Source organism: Neophocaena asiaeorientalis, unplaced genomic scaffold (genome assembly GCF_003031525.2).
Source record: "Neophocaena asiaeorientalis asiaeorientalis breed wild unplaced genomic scaffold, Neophocaena_asiaeorientalis_V1.1 scaffold299, whole genome shotgun sequence".
Classification (NCBI taxonomy): Eukaryota; Metazoa; Chordata; class Mammalia; order Artiodactyla; family Phocoenidae; genus Neophocaena; species Neophocaena asiaeorientalis.
The window spans coordinates 220,027-239,603 of record NW_020172626.1 but is presented as its reverse complement, the minus strand read 5'-3'; the positions used below and the strand labels follow the sequence as shown (position 1 = coordinate 239,603).

The window sequence follows — 19,577 nt, the reverse complement described above, 5'->3', positions numbered from 1 at the left end:
TTCTTCTGAGGCTGGAAAGAAGTGTCACATTTTGCTCCCTCCTAAGCCCTCTCCCCACGCTTTCCCAGGGACCGTGTGCTGTGTGGAGGGCGCGCTGGGAGCCACCTCCAGCCTCGGGTGGCTGTGACTGCCGGAAGAACTTTCAGCCCCTCTCATCCTTGCACTATGAAGTTCCTCGGGAAGCCCAGGAGCCAGAGAGCTGCTTTTCTGCCTCTTTGCTTGCTCTTTTTGAAGATTCTGCACCCAGGGCACAGCCATCTTTACAGCAGCCGCTATGCTGGGTAAGTGGAGAGGCTCTCATGCCCCCATCAGCTTGGACTCCGGTCAGGGGGCTGGTATGCGCCTGAGTGTGCCTCACTTTCTCTGGTCTGTAGACTCTGCGTGAATCTGTATGCTTTCCTGGTCACCTAACATTAAATGTATATGCAGTGCCTGGCTCTTTGTGGTGGACGCAAGTCTAGTTTCTCATACTGTTTATGACGTGCCAACCTCAGCCGTGGACCACTGTTGATGGGGATTCTGTCTCTGGAATAGCGGTGGTCAGTATGTGCAGTATTTGCCTTGGTGGTTGCTCGGCAGGAAGGATGCTGTTGTGACACGTGAATTGTGACCTGAGAACTAAAGCTTCCCCTTTAGGATTGTATGCAGAAGCCGTGGGTGGAAATTCACCAGTGATTAAAAATCGTGTGGGCATTTTTTTTTTTTTTTGAGTGCTTGTTAGCCTACAGAGTGGTTATTAGATTTTCTAACCTGAGCGATGCAAATGAGTCAACTTAAAATAAGAATAAACGTAGCCAGCTGTAAAATTATGGGTGTTTTTCTGAAGGGAGAAACACAGAAGGGGAAAACCATTTGTATTTCCCCGCTCTGTGGGTTAGCACGCTTTGTGTTTGCTTCGCATAACGAGGCACGGGGCTGCGTGTAAAGCGGCTGGGACTGCGCATGTCCTATTATCCTGAAGCGTTGCTTCGAAATACGCAGCGAGTGCTTTGCTTGAATTTGCAAGGGGTCGTTCTTTGAATCTGGAAATTACGGCATTCCTGTATTTTTGGGCTGGGAGAGCCTTAAATAGCTCCTCTAGTTCAATTCCTTTCTACACAGGAGGAAAACCAGGGTCTTAATTTTTTTTTCTTACTTTAAAAATACTTAGTTGAGGTGTAGTAGATTTACAATGTTAGTTGTTTCTTTTTTGAAATTTATTTAATTTTGGCTGTATTGGGTCTTCTTTGCGGCACGCTGGCTTTCTCTAGTTGCAGCGAGCGGGGGCTACTCTTCCCTGCAGTGCGCGGGCTTCTCATCTGTGGTGGCTTGTTGCGCAGCTCGGGCTCTAGAGCGCAGGCTCAGTAGTTGTGGCGCACAGGCTTACTTGCTCTGCAGCAGGTGGGATCTTCCCGGACCAGGGCTCGAACCCGTGTCCCCTGCATTGGCAGCCAGATTCTTAACCACTGCGCCACCAGAGAAGCCCTACAATGTTAGTTTCAAGTGTATAACATAGTGATTGAAAATTTTTAGAGATTTTACTCCATTTAAAGTTATTATAAAATATTGATTATATTTCCTGTGCTGTACAATATATCCTTGTAGCTTATTATTTTATCTTTTAACATCTTTATTGGAGTATAATTGCTTTACAGTGGTGCATTAGTTTCTGCTTTATAACAAAGTGAATCAGTTATACATATATCCCCATATCTCTTCCCTCTTGCATCTCCCTCCCACCCTCCCTATCCCACCCCTCTAGGTGGTCACAAAGCACCCAGCTGATCTCCCTGTGCTATGCAGCTGCTTCCCACTAGCTATCTGTTTTACGTTTGGTAGTGTGTATATGTCTATGCCACTCTCTGGCTTCGTCCCAGCTTACCCTTCCCCCTCCCCTTAAATCTTTTTAAATAGACTACAGTTGCTCAATTATGGCCAGTTGAGGAAAACTTTCATATTCATCTGAATGACGGCCAGGTGTTGAAGCAAAGTTGTTCTTTCTAGGAATCGTGTAGAGAAGGATTTATAAGTGTGACCCTGGAAAAGAAAATTGTTTCTGTTTCTCTCCTGAAGAATCTGGGCACTGCTTTAGAGTTCCCCTGAATACAGTACTTAACAGAGGAAATTGTTCCTGCAGTTTAAGGGGACGCAGGATGGGGGTGGAGGTGTTGGTGGGGATAAGGGCTATGGATGGTAATACAATCCCCAAATTTTCCACCCTGGTGTTCCCTGGAGAAACAGAGGAGTTAACATCTGAGGACCGCTTTTACGTCTCTGGGACACACGGTCCGCCCTCGGAGCCCTGGGTGAGGAAAACGTGTTTAGTGACGGTGCAGGCCAAGGTGTGGAGGTGTTTACTCCGACTCTTAATGGATGTCAGGCCTGTGATAAACATATCACGGATTTAGATGCGCCCGTGCGATGTAGGACCTCGCTTCTCTGCTCAGAGGTAGCCCCGACCATAATGATTTCCGTGTGTGGCCCTCATCAATGGTAAGTGACCAGGCCTGTTTCAGGGGAACAGGTGTGCACACTTCCCTAAACGCCACTTAGAAGAAACAAGGCCAAAGGCGGCGGCCTTTTCTTAGAGAATTTGGAATCTTTGTGGACAAAGTTGCACCTCCTTTTCTGTTGTCCTGTAAAGAAAGTAATAGTTCCCATTTTCTCTTTGGCTGCTACCTAATAAGTTAGGCCCAAATGTACAAATGAAAGGTGACTGAAAGTTGGAAGAAAAAGACGAAACATGAGACACTGAAGGGAGCCTTCCCTGTCCATCACAGGAGAGCTTCTCCAAAACCAGAGAGTTTCAGAGCATACTCACCATCGAAAATGGGGGATTTTTACCTTCCCTTCATTAGATACATGTCATTCTCTCATCACCAAAGACAGAAATTCTGCCTAGGTTTGGGATTATTTTGCTCTACTTCCCCAGAAACTACTTTCTGTAAGTCTAGCTAAGAACCTGGTGGAATGACCTGGTAGAATAGTTTTGAGCATTATTTTTATTGCCCATACAAAGTTGTCATTCTAAACCCTCATTTTTGTCCCTTAAGTAATTTGTTTTGGTGGTATTGGTAGTAATTATGAAGCAGCCCTATTTCTTGCATTTTTGTTAAAAAAAATATTTTTGTGAGTCTTGGTTGAATATAATAATAAGTGATTATCATTTGCAAGACTCTGAGCATGGACAAAAAATAGAACACTCAGGGCAGACCAACGTGCTTCCTGAGAGCATCTAATGAGCCTAGTCTTCTTTCTGCACAAACTGGTAACGATTGTGTGGTGCCAGCTGTATCATAGACGCTTGGGAAATAGCAGATTTAAGCATCTCATGAAAAAAATATAGAGACCACAAGGAAAATCTGACAAAAACGAATATCTTTTTGGATAACTACATCAAATTACACACAAGGAAGATTTAAAAATACATAGGAAAGGAGTGAAGCTAAGTGTGGGAAATAACTTGACATCAAATAACATTTATTGATACTCCGTAAGCAGGCTTCAAGGGCTGCAAATGCACGTCAAACATTTTGATGATAAACAAACATCAGTGAATGAGACTCTGACTAGGGCAAATATCACTCTGTGTTCTCTCCTTTTCCCTCATCTCCTCATATTCCTGGAAGCAGACCTAGTTATTTATTATACTGTGATCGTGAGGGCAAAAAATAAGGATCTTCGGCTTTACATGAAATTAGGGTAGATTTTTCTAGTGATGGTAAAAGAGAGATCTAAGCCAGTGACACAATAAATTCTGGCAATGCTGTAGAACCAAAGTGGCTGTGATTCTTCAAGAACCACTTATTTGGTACTTTCTTCATGTATAATGTTTATAAGTCCTGAAGTTCAACTGCCTGGCTTTTGATTTCTGCTTTCCCACACCTAGTAGCTCTGTTACCTTGGGTAAGTTCCTTAACCTCTCTGAGCCTCAATTTCTTCACCTGAGACATGGAGACAATATTAGAACCTTCCCTGCCAAGTTGTGGGGATTAAATGCAATAGCATGGGTATTGCGTGGTTCTTGGCACTTAGCGGTCTTTCCACCCTGATAGCACAGAAAGTGGCCGTGGGCGTGTGCCTCATTCCGTCAGTGAGTATTATTCCGGTGCCTACATGTGCCCAGAGCATTGGTCAGCAGAGCTGAGGCCCTCTGAGAGCTTGCAGTTTAGCAAAGAAAGCAGCCCCACACATAATATTAAGATGTACACAGTGCTTGAGTGCTGTATGGGATGAGCAGCCTACTGTGGGAGCATTAAAAGAGATCTAGGCGCTAAGAAGGAGGGTAGAAATCCCTTCCCAGGCCTCCCCTATTCCGGTCACCCAGCCTTCAGGTACCTGGGTTACGGGTGGAGAGAACACAGACTTTCTGCCACCAGAGCTGCTCCGGGGGACGGAACCCCCTGGTGCTGTGGGTCTGCCTGCGAGGCCTCCCGGACTCCTCCTTCCTCTCCAGCCCTGCGTTTGGTGAAGACCTGTTGCCTTCTCTTTTCTTTCTCGGGGAGAAGCTCCAGTGACCGGCCTCTTCCCCATGAGTACAGGCGTGTGCAGGCTGGTCACAGCCCACTTGCCAGCTGCTGCATCCTGATTAGCCAGTGTCCGTGCTGTACCCACCCCCATCCCTGTCCCCCATCCTGCCATCCCCCCCACACCCCAGTTATTTGTCAAGTTCACTAGTCATCCATGAGAACAGGACATGGAGATCCAGGAATTAGACTTGAAGGAAATAAGACTTCTTAAGGCAGTTTGGTCCTCGAAATCCTGTAAGCAAAGAGGCCCCAAATTTGGATGTGACATTGAAGAGGACTGAGAACTACACGGACTCGGGAACAGATTTGACTTCAGGGACGTCATCCCGTCTTCCACCTTACCTCTCTAGCTAGTCCCCTCCATCTCTCAACAGAAGCTTTTAAGTCTTTTGCCCTCTGGTGGTGGCTTCCTTGGAATGTTCTGCACTTCTGGAAGCCTAGGGCTAGAGCACAAGAGATGAGCTGAGAGTTATCTTCTATGTTGGTGGTTAAAGCTCTTTTCAGATTGGATGGCCATGAATCCGCACTTGCCAGGGACTGTCCTGGTCTGCACCTGCTGTTCCGGGGTAGTAACTGGCAGTGTACCCCTTTCAGTCTGGCAAATTGTGGTGTCAGCCTTTTTATTCTCCACTGTGTTTGTTTCCTTAATGAGCTCTACTTTAGGTCTTCAACTATCCTCTTATTTCATTCTTTGATTTTTGAATTGTATTTATTTTTTATACAGCAGGTTCTTATTAGTTGTCCATTTCATACATGTTAGTGTATACCTGTCAATCCCAGTCTCCCAATTCACCCCACCACTCCCTCCTCCGCCACTTTCCCCCTTGGTGTCCATACGTTTGTTCTCTACATCTGTGACTCTATTTCTGCCCTGCATCTTATTTCTTTCTTAAAGAGCAAGCTTATCTCTAGTTCCTTCCATACCCCTAAAAAGAATCCTACTTGTCCTCTCTTTTGTAATAGCCACGAGCCATATTTAGGACGTCTTTATCTCAGCCTAGGTTAAGGTAACTTTCTCCTAGCTGATCTACCTTCCTATAGTCCTTTCTCAGACTGATGCTGTAAGACTTCTGTTGTGTTACTCTCTGGCTCAAAGATCTACTTTGGCTACCTATTGCCAAATCCATCAAATCCATTCTCTGCCAGGCTCTCAAGGCCTCTCTAATCAGACTCTCTGGTCCCTCCGTCTCTATTTCCCTCTTCTCAGCCCTGAAATCCCCCTGTTAATCAGAGAATAGAGAGCTTCAGCCTCGCTCATCTTTAACAAGGAAGGCAGGCAGGCCTTCCTCATAATAAGGGCCTAAAGCAAGGAGGAGGCATCTCATATCATGAATGATAGATCAAAATGTGCAGGATAGATACAGATTGGGGGCGTGAGGCGCTGGAAAGGGTGTGTGGTGGGCTCTAAGGTTGCTTTTGAACTTTTGCCCCCGCAAGTTGGTCTGTGGTTAATACAATAGTTCTCTAGTGTCTTCTGGAAGTTCCTTTTAGCACTTGGCCCTAATTAGTGGGAGATTATTTTCGGTTTTCCTTAGGCACTAGCGCGAAGTGCAGCCCCCAAGTGTGGATTGTTTATCAGCTGATTACACAGAAAGCTTTCTTCCCTGCCATACGCTGCGTGTGGGGGCCTCCAGCCTTCCTTGTGAGGACGCACAGTGCTACAGCTCCCACCCCGACCTGGACTCACAGACAGATGGTACTGCATAGGGATCAGCATTCCTCCTGCCCCTGAGCTGGTGGAAGGAGGAGCGTTTCCCTTGGAGCCCAGTCTGATGATGGAGCTTTTATTTTACGGCGCCAGGATACTTTCTGGGTAATGCCATTAAGCCTAATCACTTCCACCCTGTGAAAAGCAGTGAAGGATGTTAATGGTTCATGACTTCACAGCCTAGATTGTGCAAGCTACGAAAGCATTATGTTTTCTGTCTTTATACGTGGAATTACTGAACGGAAAATTAAAACTTTTGTTGTGTTAGAGTCTTCATTATGGTCAATCGGTAGATAACTAGAATATAGGATTAGAATTTGCTTTGCCAAATAAATGCCTTCCCAACCTTCCTCTGGGCATTAACTTCTTTATGATAAAGCAGAATGCAGAATATGAAGCTTTAGGATCTTGTTCTTCGTAGCACAGTAAATTTCCTTAAAGTTTTCTTATTAAAGGTTGAAGCAAATTTCTAAAAGGTTTTCTTCAACAAAATTACCATCTTTGTTCTTTTTCTCAGCATACTTTGAAAACAGTAAAACATTTTCTTATTTTAATATCTATGTTATTAAGGATACTGTTGGGTTGTTTTGTTTTTCTTTCACTTTTTTGCTAGAACAAAGACCCCAAAATTCAATGGCTTAAATGAGAAATTGACTTCTCTCTCATGTAAAAATCCAAAACTGGTATAGTTGATGGTGCCAGAGAATCAGGCTCCGTCTGTCCTATACCTCTGCTGTGCTCAGCACTCAACTCCCAAATTTGTTAGGAAGGAGTCTTCCAGCTCTGCAGTCCAGCCAGCAGGAAAGTAGAAAGGGATGGTCACTCCTCTTTCCTTTAAAAACACAGTCCAGAAGTTCAAACATCACTCCTTACTGGCTAGAATCAGTTAGATGCCCTCAGCTGCAAAGGAGGCTAGGAAATGATGGCCAGATCTGGAGGAACATACCGTGAAATAACTAGCAGTCTCACTCTCTCTCTGTGGTCACTCTTATATTTAATGAATACCAACCCATTCTTCCTTCCACTCGGTTCTCCTAAAGAAATAATCCACCCAAATGGGCACTCAGAATTTTGCACTTCAAGCTGATATAAAAGTGTGCTTTTTTATTCTCTATATGGTCTTTTAAAGTCAGAGCATCAGAACTGAAGGAGATCAAAAAAAAAAAAAATCATAGTCCAATCCTTTTAATACCTAAGGAAGCAGAACTCCAGAAAGGAAAAACAATTTGCAGAGCTGATGGTGGAGTTGGGATGAAAATCCAGGTCAGCCAAGTTCACAGCTTTTCTTTTCTTTTTTTTTACAACACTCTTTGGTGAATCCAGAAAACTTCTTACTCTTTTCTATTCCCTAGACTTGTTGGGGGTGAAGTAAAGTGAGTTGGCAAGGCTGAGAAGCGTTTAATGAGGGGGGATTTCATTTCATTTCTATAAACATTTGTAGGGGATCTGGCCCTCTGCTAGTCTGGGACTACAGAGATGAAAGAACTGTCCATGTGCGCAGCATAATGAGTACTCGGGCAAGTAAACAAACAATTCCAACTCTGGGATCGCTGTGCCCTTAGAGAAAACTCTTGGAGCTGGGTAAGTGCAGGAGAGGGTCACTTAATCCAGACTGAAGGGTGGAGAGAGGTCAAAGAGGCTTCTTGGTTGCAAGATGAATCTTAAAAGACAAGCAGAAATTTGGGTGGATTATTAAATATGCAAGATATTTTACATTTTTCTTTCAGACGGTTGGTACTTAAAGGACATGAGCCTCACCTCAGTCAAAAAGAACAAGTAGGAATCAGGTTAAGGTTTTCCAGACACAGGGAATAAATTACATGCGCAGAGAACTACAGGTGAGGGAGCTTGTCAAGACTAGAAAATCAGAACAATTAAGCATGGCTAAAGTAAAGGGCATTCTCCTGGTGGGAGTAAGGAGAGATGAGGTAAGGCTTCAAGGTCATGAATCGCCTTATGGCCCCATAGTACGGAGTCCTGATTTCTCCCAAAGGTGACTGGGTGCTGATGAAGAATTTTCACCAGGGAATTTAGATAATTAGATTTTTTTGAGGAAAATTCCCTCTACCATCATTGAGAAGGGAAGATTGAGGGCTAAAGATTTGGAGGAAAGAAGACTGGGATATTATGGTGACCATGGTAACACAGCAGAGCCTGGCTTCTGGTAGTACAATTGAAGGGAAGGTAGGAAACCAATTAAAGAAATGTTTAGGCTGCAACTAGAGAAAAGCCCACGGGCAGCAATGAAGACCCAACACAGTCATAAATAAATAAATTAATTAAATTAAAAAAAAAGAAGACCCAAAACATACACATAATTTTAAAAAGTAAAAAAATAAAATGTATGTTTACCCCAGAAAAAAAGTTTAGGTGGTGGAATTTTCACAATTAGATAACCAAAGGGGAGAAGAAAGAGGAAATAGTATAAGGTGATTCTCAGGATTAGTTAACAGGACTGAGCTCTTTGCAGAGAAGGTTAGTACTTTCTCAGATGTGTATGGTTTGAGATGCCTATGAAGTGCCTGATTGGATAGATGGGTGTAAAGCTCAAGGGAAAGATCTAGCCGGTAACGTAGATTCCAGTAACTGATGTGTAAAGAATTTCTTGAAACTTTGAGTGTAGGATGAAGCACCCAGGAGGCACTTATTACATGAAAAGAATAGAGGGGGAAAGCCAGAGAAGAAACCAGCAGAAAGACCTAGAGAGAAAATAAGAAACCCAAGAAATGTCAGTTAAAGGGATATAAGAGATCCGAGAAGGAAGAGGTCAGTCACATCAAGTACTGCAAAGTAGTGCCCGTTGGTTTGGTCATTAAGGAAATCACTTGTGTTATCATCAAAAATGCTCTTGGTGGAATGAGGAGTGAAAACCAGAGCACAGTAGGTTGAGGAATGAATGGGATGTGAAGAAATTAGTAGTGAGGGTAGACCATAATTTTAAGAAGCTTATCCATGAAGGGGGTGGGGGGGAGGGTCAATAACTAGAGTTGAAGAGTTGAATCAGGTTGCTTTTACTTCTTAGGAAAGATACAGCCATATTTTATGCCAGATGGTAGGAACAAAAAAAGAAAGCAAGATTATAGGTAAAGAAGAGGGAGGGGGAGAATGGTGGAGTAAGGTCTCTGAAGAGACAGAAAGCTAGCGCCCTCTCTTTTTAAAGTAGGTGGAGGGTCCTCATCCTAGAAGAGACAGTGGATAGAGAACCTGATAAAAAGAGAGACGATTTAAAGTGTTCCTGAGGGAGATGACTTGAACCTTCAGAAGGATCACCAAGCATTACTGAGGGCCCAGCTGATGGTAGAGATGAGTTTGTAAAGGAACCATGAACCCAGCTCCATGATTTTCTTGAGGATCATCCCATGTTTCCTCATGTTATCTAGATCATGCCACCCTGGGCCCTCATCACTCAATCTGTTACAGTTCCATGAAAGGGTGAGGATATATCTTTAAATAAGCCCTTAAGAAGCTATAAAGCAAGTCAAGCAAGATCAGTGTCAGAAATCTCCCCATCCATCCTCTGCCTTTCTTTTCTTTGTACCTGCGAGATGGGCTTCTGTAGCTGTGTCTGGCACTCTTTTCCAGGAAGCAAACGCAGAGAAGGAGAGAAAGATAGGGGTCTTTCTTCCCCATCCCTCCTTCCTGCTTTCATCACTACAGTTCTGACAGCAGCCGCCAGCCTCTACAGTAATGACTCCTGCTGGATAGCCTCTCCTCTAGGGGCCAGGTCATCCTGCCCTCGAGGAGGATAATTTCCTTTCTTCTTTTGTCCCTTCAGACACAGGAATCACTAACCTCTAGTTTAGTGAGAAACCAAGCTGGAATGGAAAGCAGAAAGAACACATGTTTAACTGAAGATTTGTGTTAGAGCAACTTCTGGAACTCAAAATGGTTCCAGAAAGAGGGCAGAAATGATACAGCAATGGAAGAGAGGATAAAGAAAAGACTGCCACTCATTTGTATTTCTCTAGCATCAAATGAAACGATAAAGTGCTTTGTAAATCGAAACATATTATAAAGTACTATATTAGGTAAATTATTACGTCTGGAATATTAGTTGGAAAGGCTCTCATGCAGATACATCCTGTTACAAAATTGATTACCTTTCCATTACCTTCTATCTTCCTGGTGAATTAAGTAAAAGATCCATGAAAATGTATCTTCTTAATCAAATAAATGGGCATCCCTCTCCCTCCTCCTGTCAGTTATCTGAGAACTGAAGGTACAGTCTTCTCTTCCCTCTTTCCAGTCGACCCATCCTATCTCATCTCAAAACACTTACTGATCAAGTACCAAGAGTACGGATGATGACTTATCATTCTTTATCCCCAAGTAAGGTTAGGAATCATCAAACGCAAGAGTGGTAGTCTGTATCCTGAGGGCTTATTTTATTTTTTTTTTAAACATCTTTATTGGAGTATAATTGCTTTACAGTGGTGTGTTAGTTTCTGCTTTATAACAAAGTGAATCAGCTATACATATGTTTTAGTCCATCAATCTAAACTGGAAAAAAAAACCCAAATGGAAGTGCAAGTATATTAGGTCAACACACGGTCTTCCTGCTCTTTCTCGACCTGTTTTTTTAACACACACATCATATATGTTTATAGCATTTCAGTCTTAGATTACCAACCAGTGAAAGATGAAACTTCCACAGGATCACACATCTTATCACCAGATGAGAACCCTGGTCTATTTTTGTACCTACAGACTCTGTAGCCATTGCACATGTGACCTCATTTGCCATACTTTCATTTCCCCATCTACCTTTCAGACTGTCTTCCTCTTATCAGACTAATATATGAATCGCCTAAATGTCTACTAAGTTCCTTCTTGTGATTTTTGTGAATGTAATGAGGACACAAGACTTGTCATAAGATGGCTGGGGTCCTACTTGTAGCCTGCCAATCATGTTTCCATGGAACATATGTAACGTGTATGTGATAATGTGATAGCAATATATTCGGCATCAGAATTACTAAACATATGGGAGGTTTGAGACATTTGGGAAAAGCCCGTGTAGCAAAATGTTTGGAGTAGTTAGAAATTTGCTGCTGAAAAAAATACTCTAAGCCCTTGACTTTTAGGGCCTAAAATGAAGACACGTGGGGGAGGCTATTTCTCCCTAAGTTTTCAGATCTCTGTGTAGAAGCAGTAGGGAACAGACTGCAAATGGCAGGTAGAAAAGCATCTTAATATGATACCTGAGAGGAAAACCACATTGGTATTCCAGAGAGAAATGTAGTCTGCCTTGTTTCCTCTGTCTCACTTAAGGATTTCTTCTTTCTCTCTTTCCCTAGGAGCCTAGTTTGTTGCTCCGCAACAGCTGCTCTAAGAACTCTCCAATTACTTCATGCCCCCAATCCACCTGACCCTCCCTTCTTCTCACCCCCAACCCCAAGCCTTTTACTTACAGGAGCAAAGAATCTTACTTTCAAGATGGGGGCGATGTGGCTTCTATCCTGAGTCATCTTCGTTTCCGTGGTTTCTGCCTAAAACTACACAAGGTCCCTTATCCTGGCTCTCGCCTTTCTAAAAAGCATCTCATTCATTCAATCAACACTATCTATTGAGTGCCTACTGTGTGCCCAACACTATTTTAAGTCCTAGGAACACAGGAGTTTAGGTGCTCAGAATATAGCACTGCTTGAGGCACTCGTGAATGAAATCGTCTCTCCTGGGATTTACATCCTAATGGGATGACAGAACAGTAATAAACCATGGTGTTAAGTTCTGATAAAGGTTATGAAGATAGTTAAAGCGTAGAGAAGGGGATAAATGGTGTCATGAGAAGAATAAAGTGAGACCAGGAGCCATGTGAATATCTCAGGGTAGAAATTTCCCCATGCGAAACAGCAAAGTGGGGTGGGAGCCTGTTTGGCTGGTCCCTGGACAGGGACCACGGTTCTGGACCGGCAGCATCAGCATCACCTGGGAACTTGTTGGAAATGCAAATATGCAGGCCACACCCTCCCCGCCCTGAGGAACTCTGGGGGTGGGCCCAGCAACTCGGGCTACAGGGAGCCCTCCAGGTGATGCAAGCTCAAGTTTGAGAACCACCGTGGAGAGTCAGCAGCGAGGTGACACGGCTGGAACTGAGCCTTTGAGGGCACAGTTACCGTTTGTTCCTGCTGCTGCCCTGCAGGTAGACTTTTTCCTCTTAACGCGGTGAACAATCCCCATCACCACTACCTCTCTTCCTCTGCACCTTTGTCCAGGCAGCACAAGCTCTCCCTCCCCCATGCCTGCGAGCCTTTCAGGAGCCCTTCGAACATGGCTCCTCCAGCAAGCGCTCCCCATCAATCAGCTGTGATGGCTCCCTCCTCCGAGATCCCATAGCGCTCGCTCTGTCGTTTATAGCCACCACTAAATACTGCTGGGTATTACAGCTGTTTGTGGATGTCCCGTCTTTCCTTTTCATTTATAAGCAAGTTGAGAGTAAGGTGCTGTACCGTATTTTTATCTGTATTCTCGTGGTCCCCAAATAGTGTTTGGCATATTCAGTAAAAGTTTAGATGGATGCAAAGGAGGAAAGGAGGGAGGGAGGAAGAGAGATTGGCAGAGATGGAAACTAATAAACTAGGAATCGGACTGCTGACATCTGCAGGCAGTTTTGCCAGACTAGGTAGTGAGAAACAGAAGCCACTTAGCCCCCTAGAGCTGCAGGAGGGATGTGGGGATCCCTAGGACCACCTGGGTGTGCCTCGATGCAGTATTCTCCAGCCTCCTGTCACCTTCTCCCTGCTCACTCTGTCTTGGGTATCACCTATCCAACTACCCAGATCTGGTCTCGGGTGTTTTACTTGTACAGGCTCCTAAAATGCTTTGAACAGTATTCTGACTCCCGGGAGGCGATCTGAGGTGAAGCAGTCGTTTCCTGCGAGTGCCAGAAGGGGCACGGGCGGGCCAACGTGATTATTCGCCACTGCCTTTTACCAAATTTAGAGACGTGATCCTTGCCTTTTTGTCATGGTTATTTCACCCTCTCAGGAATATATACCAATGTGTTTGAGATGATAGATGGCTCCTTAATCATCGATTCACGTTGAGTTTAACATCTCCTCTAGGCTTTGAATAATTTTTATGAACCAAAGGACTTCTGTTTCCCGAAAACTGGGTTCACCTCTTGGGGGCTGTCAAGCCGGAAGACACAACCAAGCCAAGGATCAGAAGGAAGGATTTACTCCTTGCAGTGAGTAAGGAGAACACAGGGCATCTTTCCCAAAGCAGTGTCTCCCTGCACAGCAAGACTGGAGAAATTTTAAGCTAAGGGTACACACATATTCATGAAGGTGACAGTCTAAGCTTTAGTTGACTGAAGTCACAAGGGTCAGAAAAGGTCAACGTCATCGCTTAGGTTCCACTTGATCTGGTGGTTGAGGGGTCAAGGGGGGTTTGAATTCTGCAAAACAGCTCAAGAACATGCTTGAACTGGCGGTATTTACAAGTGATTTATTATCTTTGCTCTTGTTACTTCTCTTGCCCGATAACAGCCAGTTTGTTCCTGCATTATTCTGTTGCCTTAAGATCACTAATTACTGAGACCTGTTCAAGGGCAAACGCTGTGGCCCTGGCTTAGATCACAGCATGGCTTAGACCAAAAATGGCTTCTCTCATGTCAAGAAAGCCATGGCTGGTACTCTTTCTCCGGGGACCCCCTACCCTATCTGCTTACACTTCCACATTCTCTCTCAGAACTTAATTGTCCACATTCTTCCTTTTAGCTCATCTTTTTCTAAGTCTTTATGTATCTTGATGCAATATGTGTGATTTCAATTCCTATGCTCAGTTCCCTTGCTTAATATAAATTCCAAGTACCACAGAAACGGCCCTGGAGAGCAGAGGCAGTCTTCCTTTAAAATAAGATAACAATAAAAATTTGAACAGATACAATTGATCGAATAGAGTGTTATGTGGTTCGCAGTGTCCTGAGACTTACAGCATTCCCTGCTTGGAGCTTAGCACACTTCCCACGACAGCAGTCAAGGTGAGTAAAATCTGTAAACGTCCAGGCAGAAATTGTGTGAAATCCGTTGGTCCCTGTGACAAAGGCTTAACCTCTTAGAAAGCCTTGAGGGAAGGAGTTGTGGAAAAAAGAAGGGAGAGTTGAGGACCAGCTGAGGAATAGCAGGGGGGAAGGTCCCAAGGTTGGAGAATTACTCTCCAGTTTTAAAGCTAACACATAGCTTCTCAAGAAAACATGACATGAAATGCCAAAGGACTTGCCACTATCTTGGCCTCCTTTTTGTAGGTGAAAAAGCATTTAGTTTTTCCTTTACTACAATTTATATAGAGAGCATTTAACTACAGGTTGAATAGCTCACCATGGGCATAGCTATTGGTAGGTAAGTTCTTTCTAGGAAAGCAATCTTAATAAGAAAAAGAGGAAGTGGTAAAGTGGAATATTGCCAATTCAAACATTCAGTTAATCCCCCCAAATTAAGCCTTCTAAACCAACCAGTGGAAAGAGGCAAAATCAACATGGTGGCCCAGTCTCACTGGTATAAAAACCAATTGCAGGTACTTAAAGGAATGACTTACTGAGAATAGAAAAATTTCATGGTAAATACTTAGCAAAGGTTTTGTATACTGACACATATTGTACATTTTAGTTAAAAATTATGCACCACTTCTGGTAAACATAGTGTATCTTTAAGTATTAATTACTCCAAAGATTCTTTTATTTCATAGTACAATGGGAAGCCAGTTCATTTCATCCAACTAGAAATATCCGTTAACTTCAAAAAATAGAAATGACCAAATGGGGGCCCGTGAGAATAGCGTACTCTAAGCGGTAAGACCTGTGACTTTCTTTACCTGCTCTCATCATTAAGAACAACACAGGCATCTTGCTTTCACAGTTCAAGCAGAATTCACATTGTCCTTACTTTGTAGAATACCTTATATTCTTTATCTTTTTGTTTTATCAGCATCTGATAGCTTATGGGGATACCCACTTAATAATTTGGCTACAGCTTGCAAGCCCATCTCTCTTGCCACTAAAGGAGGGAAATAATTGTTTTCTTCCATAGCATTTATCTTTCAGGACATCACTTAACTTCCTCCTGAGCTCTCAGAATGCTCTTTGGTATCACTTATCATTTTGAATTATAATTGTCTGTTTAATTGTTAGTTCTTTCTGACGAACTGTATACTCTTTGGGGGAAGGAAACGTTCTTCCTCAAGTCCAGTCTCTACACAGAGTGCAGATACCTATAAGTTTTATTGTTGTTACCCCTCTACTCACTGAAGTTGAACCACAGTAAGTTGCTAATATGTGACTGTTGATCTAAAATAAGAGCAATTTCATGTGGTTCAACCTAATTATAAGCTTTAAGTAACTGAAAAATGAGGATATATATATATTTTTTTTTAATGATGTGGAAATACTAGCAGCTTATATGCAGATTTTCCACTAATCTATCAAGTTTACAGAGTGTATTGCCCGAGTTTCTAAACTTCAGTGTTGAAAATAAGTCACCAGGGGATCTTGTTAACAAAGCAGATTTGCTTGAAGAGGGCTGGGGTAGAGCCTGAGGCTCTGCATTTGTAGCAGACTCGCAGGCACTGCTGATGCTGTGGCTTGCAGGCCATGCTTTGCGTGGCAAGGTTTTGGGTCACAGCATGAGGAGTCAGGACATATAAGCTCTAGATCTGCTACTAGCTATCTGTGTGACTTTAATAAGTTACTTCATCTTTCAGGGCCTTGCTTTCTGTAACGTCTGAGGGTTCAATTAGGGGGTCAGTTCCTTCCAAGTGTTTATGATCTGCTAGGGTCATGTTTACATATGTGATTAGAAAGTTCATACAGCATAAAGGTTCGAAGCACCAGCTCCAGCCTCAGACCGCTGGGTTCGCATCCCGGCTTCGCCGCTTTCTAGCTAAGTGACCTTGGAGGGAGTGAGTTCATCTTTCTGTGCCTCAGTGTTCTCATCTGTAGAACTGAACTGATGCTGAATTAGTTTCTATGCAAAATGCTTACGACAGAGCCTAACACATGTAAACTCAATCCACTTACTCTGTTTGCGGCACTGATGTTCTCTGTGGTTTCATTTCTAGGAAGCTTTCTTAAGGGAATTATCTGAAATATGGGCAAAGATTTAGAGTGCGTAGAAAGATGTTTTATCACCAATTTATCCTATCAAAACCTGGGAAGCTACCTATATGCTCAACAATGAGAGGCTTGTTTAGTGCATATTATGGAATCTTTTGTGCCCATTGTAAACATCTACAAGAAATTTTTAATGCTTGAGATATAATCTGAAATGGGGAGAAAACAGGATACAGAGCTGAATTAACAGCTCAAGTTTAACTATGACTTATTACATAGGATATAGTTAACTATATCTGGGGAAAAATGCTCAGATATTAAGTGATTATTATGACCACGTGATAGCATTTTAAGTGATCTTTTTACCTTCCCTCTCATACTTTTCCCTCTATTTACTAATTGTACATGAAGCATGAGTGACTTTTATATTCAGAGAAAAAGTAATTTTAAACATGTAAATTCCCTCCCCCATCCCTTCCCATCCCACAAAAAAATCAACCCTATAGCAAGGAATTCGTCTTCTGTGGTGCCTTATGCCAAAACTACTCTAGAAGCATTGCAAATAAGAATCAGAAGTCAGTAAATTTAATAATATAACACTCAGTGCTAATTAATGACTGAACATTTTATATTTCGGAATGAAAATGAGATTGTCGGGTATTCCAATGAAGCATTAAATGGCGAAAGCGGATGCCTTGCTGCGTGTCACACGGACTCTGGGGAGACTGAACCACACGAACAGGGCTTAAGGCTTTTCGGTTTAGAATAATACCAGAAACAGCTAGCGTCATGCTGCTATGTGTGTTTAAGTAGATGGAGTCTCAAAGAGAAATTCTTCGGTGGTCTCAATACCACAGTCCGTTTAAATCTGTATTTAGAGGTTTATTCAGAAGTTAATACAGTGGGTCAGGAAAAAGCACTTGAAGTGACTGGGGGTAGAATCCATTATGCTTTTACATATAACCCCCATGACGTATATTTTTCCCGGCCTGAGCTTGCCCATTATACTTTAAGAAGAAATTCAGGAAAAACGTTTGCTAGCAGTTTCGCACACCATAAAGCCGCCATAACAGTGATAATCAAAACCTAGACCAAGTTGACTGTCTTCTGACTTGCTGACGAAGGTTAGAGGCTATTTCATCTTGCCTCTGTGGGGCATAGATGGTGGGGAAAGTTTGTCTGCATAAATTTTTTTTTCTACTACGCCACCGCCTGATAAAAGCCCCCATCCTTATTTTTTATCTAACTTTTTAGTACTTTGAACTTCTCACTTTTGGGGTACACATCACCTATGATGTACGGTTGCTTGATTTGCTCCGGAACCAGTAACCTCAACCTCACAACTACAATAAAATAACTTCTGAATAAAAATCACATTTCAATCACTTGCAAATCATTGTTCATTGTCTCCCTCTCACTCTCGTGCATTCTAGAACTTTGATTAAAAAGAATTTTGGCTTCAAACAGGCTTCTGGTTAAAGAATATTGAAAAACAATTTGCAGCGAACTATGTAACTGAATGCAGTTTAACTGTGGGTGACTCACTGTATCATTCAGGAAAACAGGTCTCCAAAGTAGGCTGCCAAAAATATCTAGCATTTATTTGATCTCATTCTTATGATAATTTTTATTTTGTATGCTTTATAATATACATAATATGTTGGTAAATTAAATATTATTTTGTATGCTTTATAATATACATAATATGTTGGTAAATTAAATATTATTTTGTATGCTTTATAATATAATATGTTGGTAAATTAAATATTACATGTAAATGACTTAAAATGCACAGAGACTGGGAGCGCTCACAATATTTAATCCTGGAGGTTTGAAAATGGAGGTGAGGATAATCTCAAAGTTCTGTCAAGTCCGTCAACAATACCATATACTGGGACCTATGTTCATGTGTTTGTCAAATTTTCACTGAGCCACCTCTATGTCCCAAGTTGTTTCAGATATTAGGAATATAAAGGGCTATAGGAATAAGGCAGGCGAAGCCCCTGTTCTTGTGAAGCCCATATTTTCATGAGGGAGACGGGCAGTGCACAAGTCAACGAGCAGTAATTACAGATTCTTACAAGAGGTGTGATAGAAACAAGACTGTATGATTTCATTTATTCATTCAACAAATAGTTTTTGATCATCTGCTATGTACCTACTACTGTGCTAAGCATCCCACACAAAATCGAGGTGGGCTTTGCTTTTGCTGAGTTTACATTCCAGTTGAGGTGACAAATGTTAATTATAACGATGATTAAAGTTACAAAGGAGAAATAGTACAGTGTCCTACCAATCCAGAAGGAACTGACAGCTAAAAATTGGGGGATAGAGAGCGCTTTCGGAGCCTGTTATGTTAGGCGGGGTTTTGAATGATGAGTTTACTGGGAGTGGTGATTATAGCAGGCGGGAGCTGATGAGCGATGTGCTCTCCATCCAGGGAGAAAGGAGCAAGGGGCACGTGATGTTCCCGCTGTGTACTTTGTGTGGTTTTAAAAGAAAATCTGGCCCGAGAGCTTACTGTCATTTGTGTGTAGTACCTGAGACTTTGCAAAGCCCTCGCTCATGGACTCTCACCCGCTGCTCCCCTCACATGTGGCATGCAAGTAAGTGCTTTAAATGCTAATGTATATTTAAAAAAAAAAAAAAATGGAGGTGCCTTTCCTAAACTCAGTTCCTAAACTCTAGAGCTGGCTGTGGTCCTTCCATTGTAGGGCACACCTGAAGTTGTGAAATGGTGCTCTCTGGGGCCCTTTGCTTTGTGTACAGAGCTTTCTGAATATTAGCTTTTGGCTTCAAGAGGCAGTTCAGCTGCTGTGGGTTGGCCGCAGAGTTGAGAAGGAGGACCGCAGGGAAATGTCCAAAGGAAAATTCAGATGTGATTAGTAGGTATGTGAGGTTTCCCAAAGGCAACACGGCACGTGAGGAATTGGACCCAAATGCCAAGAGTCTCTACAGGCAGAGAACGAATGTGAATGTGAGAAGGTTGTGCAGGAAGAGTTACACCTTCGATTCAATATTCAGATAGAAACACACACTTTGTCTACATTTTCAACACAGGAATCTCCAGAAGCAGTGTGCGAGAGTGAAAAAATATCACTAGGGCTTCCCTGGTGGCTCAGTGGTTGAGAGTCCGCCTGCCGATGCAGGGGACACGGGTTCGTGCCCCGGTCCGGGAAGATCCCACATGCCGCGGAGCGGCTGGACCCGTGAGCCATGGCTGCTGAGCCTGCGCGTCCGGAGCCTGTGCTCCGCAGCCAGAGAGGCCACAGCAGTGAGAGGCCCACGTACCGCAAAAAAAAAAAAAAAAAAA

At 42.9% G+C, this 19,577-nt stretch overlaps 1 protein-coding gene across 1 annotated transcript in view; it reads left to right on the top strand.

Annotated features, from left to right (window-relative positions):
* The first annotated feature begins 165 nt into the window (after window positions 1–165).
* LOC112395695 (carboxypeptidase A6-like) overlaps window positions 166–19,577 on the top strand; it is a 215,318-nt gene continuing 195,906 nt past the window's right edge. The window contains exon 1 of the mRNA XM_024739029.1: window positions 166–281. Within this exon, the coding sequence (XP_024594797.1) occupies window positions 166–281 (116 nt within the window). The remainder of the gene's footprint in view (window positions 282–19,577) is intronic.